Source organism: Elephas maximus, chromosome 25, assembly GCF_024166365.1.
Source record: "Elephas maximus indicus isolate mEleMax1 chromosome 25, mEleMax1 primary haplotype, whole genome shotgun sequence".
Lineage (NCBI taxonomy): Eukaryota > Metazoa > Chordata > Mammalia > Proboscidea > Elephantidae > Elephas > Elephas maximus.
The window spans coordinates 61,177,447-61,199,530 of NC_064843.1; the positions used below are offsets into that span (position 1 = coordinate 61,177,447).

A 22,084-nucleotide genomic window follows, 5' to 3' on the forward strand; every position below is an offset into this window, starting at 1 on the left:
TTTATCAAACAAATCTGAAAATACGAGAATGACAGAAGATAGAATAGATAACTGAAACCTCCTAAAAATTAAATACTTACACTTGTTAAAAAAAACTTTACCAAGAGAGTAAAAAGAGAACTGGGAAAAAATCTTTGGCAACAACGTTATCTGATGAAGGTTTAATCTCTAAAATATGTAGAAAACTTCCAACAATGCAACGACAAAAAGACAAACAATCCAATCAAAAAATGGGCAAGGACACGAACAGATACTTCATTAAAGAGGACTTTTAGGAGCCCAAAGAAGTCATGAAAAGATACTTGCCATCATTAGCCATTAGAGAGATGCAAATCAAAACTATAATGAGACACCATCTCACCTTTGCAAGAATGACAATGATCAAAAAAACAGCAACAAATGCTGACGAAGTTGTGAGGGGACTAGAACTCTTATACATTGCTGGTGATGTTGTAAAACAGTTCAACCATTATGGAAAACAGCATGGTACTTTCTCAAAAAGCCAGAAATAGAAATACCTTATGATTGAGCGACTCCACTCCTAGATATATATCCTAGAGATATAAGAGCAGTGATACGAATAGACGTAAGTACATGTATGTTCATTGCATCATTATTCACACTAGCAGAAAGATGGAAGCAACCTAAGTGTCCATCAGTGGATGAATGGATAAACAAGTTGTGCTACAAACATTCGATGGAATACTATACAGCTATAAAGAATAATAAAGAGTACATGAAACATCTTTTAACATGGGTGAATCTAGAGGACATTATGCTGAGTGAAATAAGTCAATCACAAAAAGACAAATATTGTATGGTCCCACTATTATAAAAAGTCAAGAACAGATACACACACAGAAAGCAAAATTCTTTTGATATTACCAGGGATGGGAGGGGAAGGAAGGGGAAATCACTCACTAGACAGTAGACACTTGTTATTTTTGGTAATGTGAAAAGTAATCCCAAATACGGGTGAAGTCAGCACAACTTGACTAAGGTAAATAAAGACACTAAGAACTACACAAGAAAAAGGGACAATTTTGGTAAATGCTATAACGTATACAATTTTGCAACGATAATAAATACAATTGAAGAACATGTGTGGTTACATGGGTAGTTGTGGATGTGTACGTGGATATAGAAAGGCATCTATGAGTAAGCACACGTGCACATATAGGTGTGTCTGTAGCCATATCTATATACATGTTTGTGAGTGCTGCATATGTGTCCATACATATAACAAACCACATGGGAGCACAGTTATAGACATATCCAAATAATTGGAGGGACTGCTGTACTGGCTCAAGGGCCTTAGGACCATTTTCTCCAGTGACAATTTTGTCAGTTGGCGTAACATAGTTCACAAACATAATGTTCTATATCTGAGTTTGTTGAGCAGCATCTGGGGTCTTAAAAGCTTAGAAGCAGCCATCTAAGGTACAACTATAGGTCTGTACTCGTATGGAGCAAAAGAGAGTGGTGGAAATCAATGGATCAAAGAAGAAACCAATCCACAGGACTAATAGCCCACATGAACTACAACCTCTTCAGACCTGACCAGAAGAACTAGGTAGTGCCCAGCTACCAATACCGACCTTTCTGACCAGGGACATGATAGAAGGTCTTGGATAGAATGAAAGAAAAATATAATACAAAACTCAAATTCCTTAAAAAGCCAGAACTACTGGACCAATAGAAACTAGAGGAACCCCCAAAGCTATTGCTGTAAGATAACCTTTTTTATTATTATTGTACTTTGGATGAACGTTTACAGAACAAGCTAGCTTCTCATTAAACAGTTAGTACACATACTGTTTTGTGACATTGGTTACCAACCCCATGACATGGCAACACTCCCTTCTCGACCTTGGGTTCCCAACCACCGGTTTTCCTTTACTCTCCTTTTCTTTTATGGGCCTGTCTAATCTTTGGCTGAAGGGTGAACCTCAGGAGTTACTTCATTATGGAGCTAAAAGGGTGTCTGGGGGCCATACTCTCGGAGGTTTTCCAGCCTCTGTCAGGCTAGTAAGTCTGGTCTTTTTTTGTAAGCTTGAATTTTGTTCTACATTTTTCTCCCACCCTGCCCAGGACCCTCTATTGTGATCCCTGTCAGAGCAGTCAGTGGTGGTAGCTGGGCACCATCTAGTTGTATTGGACTCAGTCTGGTGGAGGCTGTGGTAGTCATGGTCCAGTAGTCCTTTGGACTAATGTTTCCCTTGTGTCTTTAGTTTTCTTCATTCTCCCTTGCTCCTGACAGGGTGAGACCAATGGAGTATCTTAGATGGCAGCTCGCAAGCTTTTAAGACCCTAGACAGTATTCACCAAGGTAGAATGTAGAATATTTTCTTCATAAACTACGTTGTACCAGTTAATCTAGATATTTCCCGAGACCATGGTCCCCACAGCCCTTAGCCCAGTAATTCAGTCCCTCAGGGAGTTTGGATGTATCTATGGAGCTTTCATGACCTTGCCTTGTACAAGTTGTGCTGGCTTCCCCAGTGTTGCATACTGTCTTACCCTTCACCAAAGTTAACACTTATCTATTTAGTGTTTTCCTTTTCATCCCAACCCCCTCCCACCTTATAACCATCAAAGATTGTTTCTTTTTGTGTGTAAACCTTTTCATGAGTTTTTATAATAGTGGTCTCATACAATATTTGACCTTTTGTGATTGACTTATTTCACCCAGCGTAATGCCCTCCGGATTCATCCATGTTGTGAGATGCTTCACAGATTCATCGTTGTTTTTTGTCATTGCGTAGTATTCATCGGGTGTCTGTACCACAGTTTGTTTATCCATTCATCTGTTGGTGGGCACTTAGGTTGTTTCCATCTTTTTGCTATTGTGAACAGTTCTACAGTGAACATAGGTGTGCATATGTCTATCCGTGTGTCAGTTCTTATTTCTCTAAGATATATTCCTAGGAGTGGGATTGCTGGATTATATGGTATTTCTATTTCTAGCTTTCTAAGGAAGCACCGTATCATTTTCCAAGATGGTTGTACCATTTTGTATTCCCACCAACAGCGCACAAGAGTTCCAGTCTCCCCACAGCCTGTGTTGCTGGGGTGAGTTGGTATCTCATTGTGGTTTTGATTTGCATTTCCCTAGTGGCTAGTGATGGTGAGCATTTCCCTAGTGTCTGTTACCACTTGAATGTCTTCTCTAAGATAACCCTTGAATATGGGATTGAAACTATTTCTGCAGGTCACCCTTCAGCCAAATAATAGATTAGTTTATAAAATGAACAGTATCATCCGTGATTAATGTACTCCCTTAAACAATTAACTATGTGAGGCCAAAGGGTCAACATTTACCCAAAAACAAAGGTGAGAAGGCAAGGAGGGGAAGGGAGGCTAGATCAATGGAAACAGAATGGAAATAATGAGAATGTTGACACATTGTAAAAATTGTAACCAATGGCAGAGAACAAATTGTATAAAAATTGTTAAAGAGGAACCTGATTAGCTATGTAAGCTTTCACCTAAAACACAATAAAATATTATTTAAAAAAAAACCACTTATGAAAGAAAGAATGTGACACCATGACAGTTGAAAATGAAGTTAGCTGGTGGGGAGGCAACGTGGCCTGAGCAGGAGGACCGAGGCGCGAGGACAGGGTAGGCAGTGGCCAGTCAGCCCACGCTGGCAAAGCCCTGGCCATGCTGGGTCTGCTAATGAGGACTGGGGAGAAAGGATTACTGAAGTGACAGAGTGTATGCTGCCCGAGGGCTTCCACCTTCTTCCCCGTGCTTCTGTTTTCCAAGTGTCTGATACCCTAGAACACCTGTCATCTGAGCATTTACACTTGTAATAGCAACAGCAGAGCCTCAGATTTAGGTCCCACATTGTAATTTTCAAAGTGCTCTGGTGGATTGTGGCTCACTTGATCTCTTTTGGCTCCCGGCACATGACGACTTATTCACTGATGGGGAGCAAGGTCGGTGGTGCCTGGGGAGTGCAGCCTTGGTAGTTGGTGCCAAGCCGAGCACTCCCCGCGCATGGCCCACCAGAGCTGTCCCAGCTTCTATGGAGAGCCAGAGGCTGTACCTTCCGGCAGCACCCTTGCCTGTCGGTGAAAACCTGGCACATACCCCCAGAGCCCTGCGTCGGAAAAAGAGGTAACACTTATCTTGTACATGGGTGGATTTGAGTGCAAGGATGCCCGCATCCCAACAAATCAGTCAGCGTTCAGTCAGCTGCTTTTTCTCCCTGCTGCGCCCCTCCCCCTGCACACTAGGTATCACGGTCAGAAAATTATCCCAAACTTGGAAACAGGCAAAAACATTCCCGGGTCTCCTTTCAGTCCAGGGCTTGCCCCTGTGATTGACTTTTTATTGACTGCACTATCCAGCTCTTTGGGGGCAGCGATGAACTTGTAGATATTCATCCAGTTGAAATACCAGTGATATCTGTCTGGTGAAGAGAGAACTTCAAAGGCGATGGCATACAGGCCTGTAGGCACTTGTCAGTTCAGTGTTTAACCCAGCCACCTCTCGCCGAACATCCTTTATTAAGTTGCCTGCAAGGTACGCTCCCGGCACAGAATCGCTGCTGCCACCTCACTGGAGGCTTCGTTAACTGATGAGTAAATCCCTGACATTCTCTGTGTTCATTTTCTATCGTGGTTTGACCTTTTTGAAAATTGTAAATGAACATGATCATTCACAAACTGTTTTCCTTTTTGTTCCTTTTCTTGCTCTCTTGAGATGGTTTTTATTTTAAAACTACTTCCCACAACATTATAGAGCTGCTCTAGTCTGAATGAGATGTGCTCCAAGTACAAAATAGATACCAGGTTTCAAATATTAGTGCAAAAAAAAAAAAAAAAACTAGCTAAAATACCTCATTAATACTTTTACATCAATTATATGTCGAAATGATAATAATTTGAAAATCCCGTATTAAGTAAAATAAACTTAAAAGTTAAGTTTGCCTGTTTACTTTTTTAAAATGTGTCTATTAGAAAATTTAAAAGCATACACGTGGCTTGCATTTGGGTCTCCCGTTGTTCTCCTGTTGGACAGTGTTGGTGTAGAATGCTAAGGCCTGACACATCCTCTTTCCCAAGGGTATTTGCATCTGAAATGGTGCTCTTTATCTTAAAGTTAAAGACTGCATCTTAAATTGTAATATTTCTGATGGATGAGAGAAATTTGGAGACAAACCAAGCAAGCAGTAAACCATGTCCTCCTAAGGCCAGTGCTGTTCGGAATGTAAAGCAGATGTTGAGGAAGGTTGTTGTGGGATTAAATGAGTTAATATGTGCTTAAAATAGCGCCATTGCTGCCGCTGCTGGTGGCGGTGCCTTCGTTATCTGGACTTTGGGGTTTGCAGCGTGTTGTCTGCCTTTTGGGAGTTTTCTAGGCTTTTGAATGAAGCGCATGGTTCTCACCATTTTAAGTCCAGGACACATGGGGTAGCCATGAATCGGAATCCACTGGACAGCAACTGGCAACAATAAAAACAGCACCTGGCAAGGCGCACGTGATCACAAGAGTGGAGACCAAGACACACGGGTGTGCAGTTAGTAACCCAAGATCGCCTAGAGAGTTGCCCTGAAAACAAGAAACACAGCGCTCTTGTCATCTTGGCATGGGTGATAGTACTGCCCTAACCAGCCAACCACTTCACATTTGTGTTGTTTCTACAATTTAAATATTTGACCCTAAATACAGAGGTACTGAGTTGAGCGGATCAATATGTGGAGTGTATAGAACAATTGTGTATTATGTAGGCCACTTAAAAAGTCTTCACAAGTTACGGAACAAAGCTGTCTAAAAGCTCCAAAGATTTAACTTGAAAGAATCTTGCTGCTTTGAGTTTTCAGCTCCTAGGTTTTCAGGATCCCAAGAGTAATGTTTGATTCCGACTCTGGGAATGTCGAACAAAACAAGCCATTGGATTCATAATGTGGCATCTGCCTTCCATCCCTCAAATTCCTAAGAGAATCTTCCCATCGTGACCCTTGAATAGAGTGGCAGCTGTTGACTGGAGGGCCTGGGAGGAGGGTGATTGTCTGTCACTGCATAGACGGCCCTCAGGACAGGACTACTGAGTAATAATCGATTTCACTGTCCTGCAGGCTCTTCCCTGCGCACAGGCGGTGGTAAGGCGGAAGGCTGGGTGCTCACACTCACGGACAGGTCCCCTTCCTTGAATAATTCTGAGCTAGAAGAATGGAAAGCGACGGTCTGTGGAACAGCTCGGACGCTGTCAGGGTGTCTCAGGACTTAGACATAAGCTATCAGCCACCAATGCCTGGCAGCTCTGCCCGTGGTTGCCCTAACCCTCCTGCACCCCAGTCTGACCCAGACCAGTGCCCATTCAGCCTTTAATCCGTGTTCCCTTCTCCTCTGCAGCCTCTGAACACGTTGTTCATGCACCTCTTTGTGGCTGTGGACGAGTACTCCATTGGCTGCTGCAAAGAGATTATTCGGTGAGTGACGGACCTTGCACAGGGTGGGGCCTGTGGGGCTGCCCGGTAGTGCCAAGTGATGCCAGAGAGACAGTGTGGGCATGTTTGGAGTGTTTCTTATATTACACAGAATTCTCCGGGATATTTAATTTGCTCGTGATTTCTGGTCATATAAAGCACGTGCTTTGAATCACAGTGATATTTCTGAAAGAAGGTGATCTGTCTGTATGAATCTGGGATCTGATCAGCCCACACCTGTAACTAGCTGTCACTCGAGGCACGCAGGTCGACAATGCAGTTATTTAAAAAAACAACAACAACGGGATTTTAGGGTCACAAGTGTGATGTTCCTGAGAGTAACTTCCTCAGTGCTATCTTTATAAATGTTTATTGACGTGACAGACTGCAGAAGCATCTGGAATAATACGGTGTGTCGAAACACGATCTGCAGGACTGCCAGGCCATGGCGAGGTGCCTCAGACAGCCTGCGCAGACATTTGGGGCACTGGCCTCAGCTTTCTGTCGCTTTGGGATGTCACACCAGACCATCCAGATGCCAGGTCAAAGGTTAATATCAGCTGAAATGTGGTGTGCTGAGCGAACATGGCAGCTTTTATTCTCTCACCACCATGGGACAGATAGCAAAGGGGACATTTGGAATCCAAGGCATAGTGAAGAAAAAGAAAGTACCTTGAAGATGGTCTTGCCTTTGTGGGTAGGGAAGTAGCAGCCCACGTGGGTAATGAGCACCTCACTGTTTTAGAGATGGCGTTTGTCCTGACAAGGTGCCTGCTGTTATTATTAACACTTCGTTATCAGCACTCATCCACCCTGTCTTTCCCTTGCCAGGACTGTGTTCAAGGCGGTGCCGGAACTCCACTTCATATTCCTCATAGTGCCGTCCTACATGAGCTTAGGTAAGGCTGTCAGCCACCTCACATCTCCAGGAGTTAATACAGAGTGTTCATGCTCACAGCTGGGCTTTTTGGAGCGGGGCATAAAAATGGTCTCATGGCCCCCAACAACTTATGTGCATATTTGATTATAACAATTAACCACAATGTTAAGTGGAAAGTACATTTTGTTATGAAGTCCTGAAGTTATTCCTTGCTAACATGAGGCCACTTTTCTTGATCTCTGTGATTTAGGCTCAACTCTCATAACTGTTTTTGACCAAGTGGGGAGTGTCCCGTGCCTGACGTTTGATGAGGACTTTGCCGTTTACATATGTCACAGGCACAGCCATTACCCTCAATTGCACATTCGTGAGGCCAGGTAAGGTTGGAGCAGGGCTTTCGTTACTTCAGCTTTACCACAGCAGTTGTGTTAAGAAGTGATTTAGAAATTGCCGATTCCTGCTGTAAACAATTAAAGCTTGGATTAAGTTGTGGGACAGTTCTTATACCATTATTTCGCTTGGAGATGTTCACAGTCCCCGTTGATTATATAATTTGCAGAACAAAATACCTGACGATATTTATCTGGATCCAGGTGACAGGCAAAGTTAAGCACTTACTGTGTATGGTCTTCTAAAAAGCGCACGATCCTTGTTCCCACAATGAGTGACGTAACTATTTCACATAAAAGAAACTTTAAAAATGGATCTGCATGTTTAGTTTCTCCAGTACAAAACACCCATTTTCTGACGTTCCATGAAGGAGGACTCTATTGACCATAAAGAGGGGTTTTCCAATTGAAAATCTTTACCATAAATGCTGCACATAAAATGCCCAAAGTTCAGCCGCCCTAAGGGGATGGATGTGGAGACGGGGATGTCCGCTGACAGCCGCAGCACTGCCCCACCCCATGAGCTGCCCTTCAGTGAGGCCTTGCCGCTCCGCCCATTGAGAGGTGGGGTCTGCACCCCCTCCCCTAGAATCTGAGCAGGTTTGGTACTGCATCAGCCAGTAGAGCATGCAGAAGGGATGCTTCGTGACTTCCTAGCTGGGTCGTGAAAGGCTGCAGCTTCTGCCTGGTTCTCTTGGGACCTTTGCTGTGGAGGAAACCAGCCACCATCTAAGGAGCGTTATCATCCTGAGACCCCCTATGCTGCAGAAACCCCCTGTAGGCGCCTGGGTTGACAGCTGCAGTTGGGCCTCCAGCTGAGTCAGCATCAACTGCAACCGTGCGAGTGGGCCATGGTGGGCACACAGCCAGGCAGCCCCATACGTCTGTGGCCCAGCCGGTGTCTGACTGCAGCCCACGAGAGACCCCAAGTGAGAGCTGCATGGCTGAACCCTCCCAGAGTTTTGACTCACAAAATTGTGAGCAAAACAAAGTGGTTGCTTTGAAACAGGAGTGTACCATGAAATCATTTTGCAAGGGTGACTGCTTAGCTCTGCTAGAGAAGAAGAAAGTGCATCTTCTTGGAGCAACCACTGTCACATTTGATGAGTGCTAGATTTCATTAGAAAAGTGTCACATTGAAATTTTACAAAATGAAAGCCTAGGACTTACCAGACACCTAGTACTGTGGCGTGGCTGTTAAGAGTATAGGCTGATGCCATTGGGCACATCTAGATTCTGGTTTGCTTCTACTACTCGCTAAACGTTAATGTAGAAAAGTCACTGGACCTCTGCAAACCTCAGTATACTCTCTGCCATGGGAGTAAGTGGATAGTCTACCTCATGGGATTGTTGAGATGGTGGAATGAGTTAATGCAGGTAGAGTTCTTAGCACAGTTCTTGTCGCATGTCAGTGCCTGAGAAATATTAGATATTATCACAAAAGGGCTTAGCGTTAAGTGGGGAGAGAGACCCACATACGATAAACTGTCGTGTCGTGTAGCTCAGAAGAGGGGAGGGCAGTGAAGGATGCAGATAGCTTCACGTGGCCCTCCCCCAAAAACAAACAAACAAAACTCTAAATGTTCATCAGTGGGAAAATGGATAAAGAAACCGTGGTACATCTTTCACTCAGCAGTTAAGTAGAATGAGCTATATACACAGAACAATATGGATCAGTCTTGAAACTATGCCGAGTGAAAGAAGCCAGACACTAAAAAAAATGTGCAAGAACAGGTAAGACTAATCTGTAGAGATAGCATCAGATCCATGATTGCCTCTGGTGGAGGGAAGAGAGACTGGGAGGGACAGATCATGGAATTCTGGGGTGATTGCTGTGCTCTATGTATTGATTGGGGTGTGTATACTTGCCAAAGCCCATTGAACTGTACTCATAAGATCTGTACATTTTACCATATGTTATCACACCTCAAAGAGAAAAATTGAAAAATTCAAGGCCTTACAGAGAAGGTAGCCTCTGAATCTGGCCTGGAGGCATGACTCAGTGTTCATCCAAAGGGATTGAATAGGCCAAGACGTGGAGATGGGAAAGCACCTGAATGTCCACTAGTGGGCAAGTAGGCTGGTGTGGCTGCTGTCCAAGGTATGGGGGAGAAGAGCAGACCACAGGATAGCAAAGGAGACCCAGTTGTGAAAGCTTATCCTGGAGCCAGCAGTGAGCGTTGAAGAGGAAGGGCACGGTATGGTGTGTCTGCTCCTACAGGTACCTCTGATTTTCATGTGGTCAGTAGCTTACAGGAGGTGAGTGCAGATTAACCTGGCTAAGAACTGACGCAGGCTCAAAGGCAGGCAGACAGGTCAGAGAGACCCAGGTGGGGAAATGGATCAGTTTTAGGGGGAAGGCAGAGTTTGGTTGAATGGAGAAGTTGAAAGATGAGAAGGAGTGAAGGATGCCTCATGATTTCCAAGTTCAGGAGGGATGACGCTTTCATTACTGAAAGTACAAATACAGGTTTAGATGCCCAGTAGTGTTGGCCGTACAGGTCCAGAGAGAAGTTGGGTTGGAGACAGACGTTTGTGAGTGGTCAGTTTGTAGATGAGCAAGGAGATCATGAGTGTGGAAGAAATCGTCTAGCCTAGGGAGCAAATCTAAGTGAAAAGTGGAGGACAAGGACAGGATTTTGAAGGATGGAAAGGGACTATGAACGATAATGAGAAAGAAAACTGGCAGCGAGGGAGAGGAGTGTTGTCGAAGCCAGAGGCTTTTGAAAGTGCCAGAAGATGCAGAGGAGTCAAGTCATTTGAGCACAAGCAAGAGACCATTGGACCTGGCATTTAAAGTAGTTACAGATGAGATGAATAAAATTGATAAACTTCTAGCCAAAATGACCAAAAAGTCAAAAATTACCAACCAGGAATGAATGATATCATCACAGACCCTACAGACAATAAAAGGAGAATAAGGGAATAATGTGAACAACTCCACGCCCACAAATTCTAAAACTTAGATGGAATAGACCAATTCCTTGAAAAACACAAACAACGAAAACTCACTTTAAAAATAGATAACTTGAATCTCTCTCTAGTGAAGACAAGCCGGAGGACTTTGGGCAAGACGGAGGGTGGCCTCCTGGCCCTCTATATCCCCGTTCTGCTTTGCTTTCCCTTTTTCCCATTCAAGGGTTCAGGCTGTGCTCTTTGGCCCGTGAACCCCTCCTCTGGATCTTAAAAGCTCATGAAGTTAATGAGCATTATGGTTTTTGGATATTTCTACCCATCTGAATCAAAATTTATGGTAGGGATTTGCAACAGATGTGAAGTTACCTAGAAGAGTGTGTTTTATTTCTCTAGTGGATAGCTAATCCCAATGAATAGCTTCAGTAAGGGCTGGAATTCTCACCAACAACCCAAAAGTCATGTGGGAGTTCAAAGAGGTGGTGAACGATGGGACAATTATAAAAATTTGAGTCCAAAGTCTTCAAGTAAGCAAAGACTGTTAGTTCATAGGGAAATATTCCCAAATGAACAATGGACAGGGCCAGCTGCATAGTTTGGAGGGCCCAATACAAATGAAAATGTGGGGTCCCTTTTTCAAAAAGCAGACAAAAGCTGTCATTAAAGGTGCTAAAGTATAAAGCTTTTTTCTTTTTTTTTTTTTTTTTTGATCACTCTCTTGACTTAGGGTTTTTTTTTTTTTTAAATTAAATTATTTGCTACTTAATATCATCCGAAGTAAAGAAAAAAAAAAAAAAAGAGAGTTCCAGCCTCCAAACTCTTGGCTCCAACCATGAGCTGGACAGTTGCCGTAGCCCACTTGTTCTCCGTGTTCCCGTGCGCCTTCCACGGTCTGGCCCCAGCTTTCTTCCTACATCAACCCTTGGCTCTTCTGTACCTGCTCAGTAACCTTGACCACTCAGTAACCGCTTGGTTGACCACTTGGCCTGGGGTCTGGCCCTGAAGGCCAGAGTTGGACAGTGGAAGTTAGATTTCAGAGACCAGAACAAATGAGAGGTAGGAAAGCCAAGCCAAGGGAATCGGCACCACTCCTTGCTCTTTAGAGAAGTTTGGTGGTGAAGGAAAGTGGGCGGAGAGCGCGGGCGGAAGCTTATCTGCAGACAGTGGCCGGTATGCAGGCAGGGTAACACAGTCCCTCTTTTTACTCTCCCTGTGGACCATTTGATTTGCATTCTGAGATCCAGACAGCGTGCGTCCAAAAAGCATCACCGAGGGCTGGAATAAACTCAGATACAAATTATCGGCCTAATTTGGAAGAAGAGAAAAAAACTTCATAGAAAATGATTTCTGTTTACTGTATTGTAAGTAGTTTAATAACTGCTGTATATTCATCTTTGTTTCATTATAAAAGCTCTCTCTTTTTTCTTTCTGCCATTTACTGTTGTTTTGAGGGATGGTTTCATTTAATAAAATGGTGATATATTCTCAAGCCAGAAAAATTTAAAAAACTAAAATTACTCATTCTTCCATCCTTCTGTGTATGTATTTAAGTACATACCCTTACAAGTATATGTATGTATATATATGTTACATGTATACACAAACATCGTGTGTGTGTGTATATACAGTCATGCTCATATGTTCTGTCGATTGTATTTTTCACTTAATATAGCAGCTCAGCGTTTTTCCAGGTCTTTCTAATAGTGCATGGCATTCTCTCGTGTGGCTCTAATATAACTAATTTAATCATTCCCAATTTGTGGATATATTTAAGTTGTTTTCGGTAACAACTAATACTATGGAAAGCAGCCTGGTACATGTATCTTCAATTACTCTTGCTATTTTTTCTTTAGTATAAAGTCCTAGAAGTGGAATTTATGAGTAAGAGTATATAAATATTAAATTTTTAAAATAGATGCTAATTTATATTCCAGTCAGTAGAGTCCCAGGTTCTTACACCCCCCACCAGTGCTGGAAGTTCTTAGTTATTAAAGTTTTATCTGTCTGATAGGCCAAAAGTAGAATTTTGTTTTAAATTACATTCATCTAAACATTTGTGGGTTGGAGTGCCATTTTAAAATTAATAAAATACTTGAATTTAAAGTAACATATAGTTTAGAAACTAGCAACATGGTATGCAGCAGGACCAAGACGTGTCTTGAGGGGTGATTAGAAGCATGTCTGCAAAGTAGACAGTTCTTTGCGTCGAGGCGCGGGTTACAGGTGAGGGTGGTTTACAGGTGAGGGCGGCACTTTCGCAAAGGCATTTTTCTTAAAGCTTAGGGAGTACACCTAATTTGGTTCTTTGGAATTGTCATTTTTTGAGCAATGTTAAGGCTTAAATGCTTTGAACACACAAGGCATTGTTGTGATAGAGAAGGGGCATGTCAATCTCATGTGCAAAGTGGCGTGAACATAGGCAACTGTGTAAAATCTACCGGTTTCTTTCTGTCTTTAGTAACTGACAGCTTTGCTGGTTTACTCCCCGATGCCCCACTTCTCACCCAGGGTGTGTGCCACACAGCCCAGGGCCTTGCATTTGGGAACCGATGGCTAGGATTTGGCCTCCCTCCTTCCCCTCACCTCATTCGTTTTTTCCTTCTTTCATTTTACTTTAGAAAATTTGAGTGCTATGGCCTATAATAACCTTCAAGTGGAAAAGGTCCTAAAAGCCTAAAATAAACCTTCCAGATCCCTCACCCTGAAATCTTGCTCACTCAGCCTCTGCTGGTTAAATGCCCTATGTGCCTGGCCCACAGAAAACCTGAAAGAAGCAAATCACAGAGGAATACTTTCAGAGATAGCCCTGCTGGCGAAGAGTTGACATTGGGTGCTTTGTAAGAGAAGAAAGGGCATTCATAAAAAGACAATTAAATGTGTCCTGATGAATCCGTGAAGAAACTGAAATTATGATAGTCAGTGACCTTTGCTTTCAGAAGGTGGAGATTTTAGAAAGCAGTCTATCCAGATTGTTCAAATTAGAGTTGTGGTGCCTGTGGATATAGGATTTCAGTGTCTGGAAAATGCACTCAGGTGGACTGCCTCCCTCCTTAACAATGCTAGAAAAACAAGACTTATTTCAAAATGTTCAAATGGGTGTTGTCGGGCTACCTCATTTCTCCTGTTTCCCTCACTTTTGTTTTTTGACATCTGCTTCATCAGTAGTTACTTCCACAGATAATTAACGGTGAAGAAGACAGTTCTTAAGACACGAAAGCAGTGAAGGGTTTGAGGATGTAATTATCCGTCAGCCGTTTACCTAGCAACATATTCAGAACCAGCGAATTAACGTTGTAATCCCCTCTCCCCTTTCTCTGACTTACTCGTGTGGAAAATCGTGCTGTAATCTTCCCCTGTACTTAGGCGCTAATTAATGACGTTACCTTCTGTGTTGTGCATAATATCCATAAAGCGTAGCCGCCCCTGGATGTGCCTTTAAAACCTACAGTGGCGATTGGTTAAAACCATTGGAGGTAGATTTGAGAGGGTGGGATTCAGAAGCTTCTGGAATGATCTTTCTGGGGAAGAATCCTAGGTTTTTCAGGTCCTCACGTGGGTGGGGGCACCCGGACAAGGAACGATTGTGTGTGCTGTCACTGCAGTCACGTGACGAGAATTTTAATGGGAATTCTGATTTTTGGCTGTTGGCAATGGCTAATCGAATAGGGTCAACATTATTGGTTTTTAAAACAAGAGAAGAATTAGGACTTTAAAACACAAGATTACAGGTTTCTTAAATACTGACCTTTCACCTTTTAAAGCAATTTTTTAATTAGTTTATCCCTATATTTTAGTAAAGCAGTTATTTTATTCAGTGTTTGATAGTCTGACGCTTTTGAGAAATCCGCTTACGTGGATTTTCTTTAATCTACTTAAAATGAACTTCTGAGCGGTTTTATGGAAATGTACGTTCTGATGATGTTGAAGTTAACAACTGTCCTGTAGCATTAAAGAAGAAGGGGTGGCCTGTTCCACAATATCACCATTGTCTTCTCCGGCTCTGACCAGTTACCTGGCAAATAATAAACTTTGGCCACCACTGCACCGGGGCAACGTGTGGCAAGATAGACTTTTGGATCTGATCCTGGAGGAATAAATGGTGCCGGCCTCTTTTTGGACTTGTATGTGCTTTGAAGTCATTCAGAAAACGTGGAAAATTTGGGGTTTTAAAACCTGCATACTTTTTGAAATTGTGACATTTCCAAGGGAGTAGAAGCTAAGTAGCTCTAAAACCCATTTTAAAGCTCTAAAATGGAATATATAGTTTAGAAATGAACTCGTTGCCATCCAGTCAATTTCAACTCATAGCAACCCTACAGGACAGAGTAGAACTGCCCCATACGGTTTCCAAGGAGTGCCTGGTGGATTTGAACTGCATACCTTTTAGTTAGCAGTCCTAGCTCTTAACCACTACGCCACCAGGGTTCAGAAGTGCTGGATGTGATTTTCTTAAAGACCACTAGAGGTCACAAGAGATCTTGGAAAGAAACAGGTGCTTTGTGCTCTTCACCACACATCTGAATAACACAGCCTAGTTGGCACCAACTGTGGATTCTCGTACCCCACACTGAGGCAGTGGTTGTGATAAAACATTAGTTTAGCCAGGACACACTGTATCCTTTAGGACCACCACTAATTGTATTCTCTATAAATTTTTTTTTCTTCCTGAGGTGATTTCTTAAGGAAAAAAAAAACAGGCTTGAAGAAATGTGATATTTATGGCATTCAGCATGCCATCGAAATCACCTTTCAACAGTACATTTTTAAATGGAGCTAATAAAATGCAAATCCTCTCTGAATATGGAAACGCAGCCAGACAGCAGAGAGGCTCTGCCAGGTTCTGGACTTGATGGTGGCAGTCCTTACGTGGGGGCTTTGCATCTGTGAACGCTCAACGGCTTCTTTGCTGGCAAGGAACCCATGCCCACCTCCCTGCCTCAGGGCAGCTGGCCTGGGGGCTTTCCTCTAGGGTTGTCGTTATGCAGTACAGCAGTTTACTGAAGTGATGAACGATCTTAGGGTCTACATTGCCACCAAGACCATGCCGGCTGCTGGAGAGAGAGTAGTGCCATCCCGGGCATCACCAGGTCCTTGAAAGCCCGGCTCATGACTCAGCAGGAAAGAGGAGTTAGCAGGGTCCAGAAGGTCCATGGCCTCCTTCCCATGGCAAAGGAGGGCACTTAGGAGGGCCTCTTTGAGTTTGTTCTCAGGTTCATGGGAACGAGGGCCTTAGCAGACACGCAGACTGGAAGTGAGGTGTCCTGGAGAGGCTGATGATTTTCTTAAGCCTTTGTTTTTACTCTGTTTTCACCTGGCACTTTTTTCTGTAGTTCAGTGAAGATTTGGGTGCCGGAGAGAGCACTCTGCCTTTATGGGATGTACCTTTTTTTCCCCCTCCAAACAAATTAAAATATTCTGTAAGTGTTTACACTAATGAGCACGCCATTGTCTCCTCCTGGCCACATTGTGAGTGGAAGACATGCAGGCATGATGCTTTTCACTTAGAGAATTGTGTCATTTCCATCGTACTCTATGTGGATGAGCTGAGCCTTCCACAGCCATCACCAGCAAACGCTGTGTGCCCCTCAAACACGGGGCCCCTTGCGTGTACGAATCAGCCGTCCGCGTATCTGCCCTGGCAGGTGGCCCTCCTGCCCCCGGGCACTCACATTCGAACATCTTACTGGATGAATTGTTTTCAGTAGCTGGGTGTTTTGTTTCTGTGGGGCTGGACTTTATCATATGCCATTTGAGACTATGAGAGGCTGATGTCATACTTTATCATTAGCACTTGGGGCTGATGCAAGATCATAAATTATCAATTACCCCAAGGAATGCATTTAGCAGAACAAGTTCCTCTTTATCCGTTTTGGGGAACAGCTTAAGGGAGAGACTCTTCAGAACTCCAAGACTTGGGTGTTTTCTTTTTTCCCAGAAAAGTTGCTACTGAGGTACAATTGTGGATAACTTTGTTAATAAGCTGTTGAGGGCTTTTGATTAGGCCGATGGCCCTGGGTCTGTCTAAACTTTTATTCCTGATTTTTCTATCCATAGAGTAATATTTTTGTGTCCATCATATAAATTAAAAACCCATGGCACACAGTTAATTTTGAAGTTCCCTGTGTGGTTGCCTTCTTAATCCACTTAAAAAGATTAGGATATTGAATTATTTTCCCATTAGTAAAAATGATAATAACTATCTCTGTTAATAAATATTGATGCAGTCCTTTATTTTTGGCGAAATGTATCAAAGTGAATTTGTTGAGTATTCTCTCCTGTTGTTGTTGTTAGGTGCCATCAAGTCGGTTCCGACACATAGTGACCCTATGCACAACAGAACAAAACACTGCCCGGTCCTGCGCCAGCCTCACAGTCGTTGTTACGCTTCAGACCATTGTTGTAGCCACTGTGTCAGTCCACCTCGTTAAGGGTCTTCCTCTTCTCTGCTGACCCTGTACTCTGCCAAGCATGATGTCCTTCTCCAGGGACTGATCCCTCCTGACAACATGTCCAACGTATGTAAGACACAGTCTTGCCATCCTTGCCTCTAAGGAGCATTCTGGTTATACTTCTTCCAAGACAGATTTTTTCGTTCTTTTGGCAGTCCGTGGTATATTCGATATTCTTCCCCAACACCACAATTCAAAGGCATCAATTCTTCTTCAGTCTTCCGTATTCATTGTCCAGCTTTCACTTGCATATGATGCAACTGAAAATACCATGGCTTGGGTCAGGTGCACCTTAGTCTTCAGGGTGACATCTTTGCTCTTCAACACTTTAAAGAGGTCCTTTGCAGCAGATTTGCCCAATGCAATGCATCTTTTGATTTCTTGACTGCTGCTTCCATGGCTGTTGATTGTGGATCCAGGGAAAATGAAATCCTTGACTACGTCAATCTTTTCTCCGTTTATCATAATGTTGCTCATTGGTCCAGTTGTGAGGATTTTGGTTTTCTTTATGTTGACATGCGATCCATACTGAAGGCTGTGGTCTCTGATCTTCCTTAGTAAGTGCTTCAAGTCCTCTTCACTTTCAGCAAGCAAGGTTGTGTCATCTGCATAACACACGTTGTTAATGAGTCTTCCTCCACTCCTGATGCCCAATTCTTCATCATTCAGTCCAGCTTCTCAGAGTATTTGCTCAGCATACAGATCGAATAGATATGGTGAGAGAATACAACCCTGGCGCACACCTTTCCTGACTTTAAACCAATCAGTATCCCCTTGTTCTGTCCGAACAACTACCTCTTGATCTTTGTAAAGGTTCCTCATGAGCACAATTAAGTGTTCTGGAATTCCCATTCTTCGCAATGTTATCCATAGTTTGTTATGATCCACTCAGTCGAATGCCTTTGCATAGTCAATAAACCACAGGAAAGCATCCTTCTGGCATTCTCTGCTTTCAGCCAGAATCCATCTGACATCAGCAATGATATCCCTGGTTCCACATCCTCTTCTGAAACTGGCCTGAATTTCTGGCAGTTCCCTGTCGATATACTGCTGCAGCTGGTTTTGAATGATCTTCAGCAAAATTTTGCTTGTGTGTGATATTAATCATATTGTTCTGTAATTTCCACATTGGGTTGGATCACCTGTCTTGGGAATAGGCATAAATATAGATCTCTTCCAGTAAGTTGGCCAGGAAGCTGTCTTCCATATTTCCTGGCATAGATGACTGAGCACCTCCAGTGCTGCATCCGTTTGTTTAAACATCTCGATTGATATTCCATCAAATCCTGGAGCCTTGTTTTTGGCCAATGCCTTCAGAGCAGCTTGGACTTCTTCCTTCAGTACCATTGGTTCCTGATCATATGTTACCTCTTGAAATGGTTGAACATTGAGTAATTCTTTTTGGTATAATGACTCTGTGTATTCCTTCCATCTTCTTTTGATGCTTCCTGCGTTGTTTAATATTTTCCCCGTAGAATCCTTCACTGTTGCAACTCAAGGCTTGAATTTTTTCTTCAGTTCTTTCAGCTTGAGAAACACCAACCGTGTTCTTCCCTTTTGGTTTTCCATCTCCAGCTCTTTTCACACGTCATTATAATACTTTATTTTGTCCTCTCGAGCCACCCTTTGAAATCTTCTGTTCAGTTCTTTTACTTCATCAATTCTTCCTTTTGCATTAGCTTAGCTGCTCGACGTTCAAGACCAAGTTTCAGATCTCCTCTAACATCCGTCTTGGTCTTTTCTTTCTTTCCTGTCTTTTCAGTGATCTCTTGCTTTCTTCATGTATGATGTCCTTGATGTCATTCCACAACTCGTGATGTCTTCGGTCACCAGTGTTCAATGTGTCAAATCTATTCTTGAGATGGTCTCTAAGTTCAGGTGGGATATACTCAAGGTCATATTTTGACTCTTGTGGACATTCTCTGATTTTCTTCAGTTTCAGCTTGAACTTGCATGTGAGCAATTGATGGTGTGTTCCACAGTCGGCCCCTGGCCTTGTTCTGACTGATAATATTGATCTTTTCCATCGTCTCTTTCCACAGATGTAGTCAATTTGATTTCTGTGTGTTCCGTCTGGCGAGGTCAATGTGTATAGTTGCCATTTATGTTGGTGAAAGAAGGTATTTGCAATGAAGAAGTCGTTGGTCTTGCAAAATTCTATCATTCGATCTCTGGCATTGTTTCCATCACCAAGGCCATGTTTTCCAATTACTGATCCTTCTTCTTTGTTTCCAACTTTCGCATTCCGATCACCAGTAATTATCAATGCATCTTGATTGCATGTTCGATCAATTTCAGACAGCAGCAGCTGATAAAAATCTTCTATTTCTTCATCTTTGGCCCTTGTGGTTTGGTGTGTAAGTTTGAATAATAGTCGTATTAACTGGTCTTCCTTGTAGGCGTATGGATATTATCCTATCACTGACAGCATTGTACTTCAAGATAGATCTTGAAATTTTTTTTTTTGACGATGAATGCAACACCATTCCTCTTCAAGTTGTCATTCCCAGCATAGTAGACTATATGATTGTCTGATTCGAAATGGTCAATACCAGTCCATTTCAGTTCACTAATGCCTAGGATATTGATGTTTATGCATTCCATTTCATTTTTGACGATTTCTAATTTTCCTAGCCCCCACATGTCTGTCAGTTTGTCGTACTGTGGGGGCTTGTGTGTTGCTGTGATGCTGGAAGCTATGCCACCGGTATTCAGATATCAGCAGGGCCACCCATGGAGGACAGGTTTCAGCTGAGCTTCCAGACTAAGACAGACTAGGAAGAAAGACCTGGCAGTCTACTTCTGGAAAGCATAAGCCAGTGAAAACCTTATGAATAGCAGCAAAATATTGTCTGATATAGTGCTGGAAGATGAGCCCCCCAGGTTGGAAGGCACACAAAGGTGACTGGGGAAGAGCTGCCTCCTCAAAGTAGAGTCGACCTTAATGACGTGGATGGAGTAAAGCTTTTGGGACCTTCATTTGCTGATGTGGCATGACTCAAAATGAGAAGAAACAGTTGCAAACATCCACTAGTAATTGGAACCTGGAAGGTACGAAGTATGAACTAGGAAAATTGGAAATCGTCAAAAATGAAATGGAATGCGTAAACATCAATATTCTAGGCATTAGTGAGCTGAAATGGACTGGTATTGGCCATTTTAAATCAGACAATCATATAGTCTACTATGCTGGGAAGGACAACTCGAAGAGGAATGGTGTTGCATTCATCATCAAAAAGAACGCTTCAGGATCTATCCTGAAGTACAATGCTGTCAGTGATAGGATAATATCCATATGCCTACAAGGAAGACCAGTTAATACGACTATTATTCAAATTTACACACCAACCACAAGGGCCAAAGATGAAGAAATAGAAGATTTTTATCAGCTGCTGCTGTCTGAAATTGATCGAACAAGCAATCAAGATGCATTGATAATTACTGGCGATTGGAACGTGAAAGTTGGAAACAAAGAAGAAGGATCGGTAGGAAAATATGGCCTTGGTGATAGAAACAATGCCGGAGATCAAATAATGGAATTTTGCAAGACCAACGACTTCTTCATTGCAAATACCTTCTTTCACCAACATAAATGGCAACTATACCTTTTTTTTTTTATACACATGGACCTCCCCAGACAGAACACACAGAAATCAAATTGACTACATCTGTGGACAGAGACGATGGAAAAACTCAATATTATCAGTCAGAACAAGGCCAGGGGCCGACTGTGGAACAGACCATCAATTGCTCCTATGCAAGTCCAAGCTGAAACTGAAGAAAATCAGAGCAAGTCCATGAGAGCCAAAATATGACCTTGAGTATATTCCACTGAATTTAGAGACCATCTCAAGAATAGATTTGACACATTGAACACTAGTGACTGAAGACCAGTCGGGTTATGGAATGACATCAAGGACATCATCCATGAAGAAAGCAAGAGGTCACTGAAATGACAGGAAAGAAAGAAAAGACCAAGACGGATGTCAGAGGAGACTCTGAAACTTGCTCTAGAGCATTGAGCAGCTAAAGCAAAAGGAAGAATTGATGAAGTAAAAGAACTGAACAGAAGATTTCAAAGGGCATCTCAAGAAGACAGAGTATTACAACGATGTGTGGAAAGAGCTGGAGATGGAAAACCAAAAGGTAAGAACATGGTTGGTGTTTCTCAAGCTGAAAGAACTGAAGAAAAAATTCAAGCCTCGAGTTGCAGTAGTGACAGATTCCATGGGGAAAATATTAAACGACTCAGGAAGCATCAAAAGAAGATGGAAGGAATACACAGAGTCATTATACCAAAAAGAATTAGTTGATATTCAGCCATTTCAAGAGGTAGCATATGATCAGGAACCGATGGTACTGAAGGAAGAAGTCCAAGCTGCTCTGAAGGCATTGGCCAAAAACAAGGCTCCAGGAATTGATGGAATATCAATTGAGATGTTTCAACAAACAGATGTAGCGCTGCAGGTGCTCACTTGTCTGTGCCAAGAAATATGGAAGACAACTTCCTGGCCAACTTACTGGAAGAAATCTATATTTATGCCTATTCCCAAGACAGGTGATCCAACCGAATGTGGAAATTGTGGAACAATATGATCAATATCACACGCAAGCAAAATTTTGCTGAAGATCATTCAAAACCAGCTGCAGCAGTATATCGACAGGGAACTGCCAGAAATTCAGGCCAGTTTCAGAAGAGGATGTGAAACCAGGGATATCATTGCTGATGTCAGATGGATCCTGGCTGAAAGAAGAGAATACCTGAAGGATGTTTACCTGTGTTTTATTGACTATGCAAAGGCATTCGACTGAGTGGATCATAACAAACTATGGATAACACCGCAAAGAATGGGAATTCCAGCACACTTAATTGTGCTCATGAGGAATCTTTACCTAGATCAAGAGGCAGTTGTTCAGACAGATCAAGGGGATACTGATTGGTTTAAAGTCAGGAAAGGTGTGTGTCAAGGTTGTATTCTTTCACCATACCTATTTAATTTGTATGCTCAATGA

General features: G+C 42.7%; 1 protein-coding gene across 3 annotated transcripts in view; it reads left to right on the forward strand.

The window, feature by feature from the left end:
• CFAP61 (cilia and flagella associated protein 61) overlaps positions 1–22,084 on the forward strand; it is a 419,682-nt gene that overhangs the window by 45,527 nt on the left and 352,071 nt on the right. For 2 of the 3 annotated variants that reach the window (XM_049868785.1, XM_049868786.1), the window contains exons 4-6: positions 6,367–6,443; positions 7,272–7,339; positions 7,571–7,697. In XM_049868785.1, coding sequence (XP_049724742.1) covers positions 6,367–6,443; positions 7,272–7,339; positions 7,571–7,697 — 272 coding nt within the window. Of the gene's footprint in view, positions 1–6,366; positions 6,444–7,271; positions 7,340–7,570; positions 7,698–11,922; positions 11,984–22,084 lie in introns of those variants that run through there. The other variant, XM_049868787.1, reaches the window with a different exon arrangement.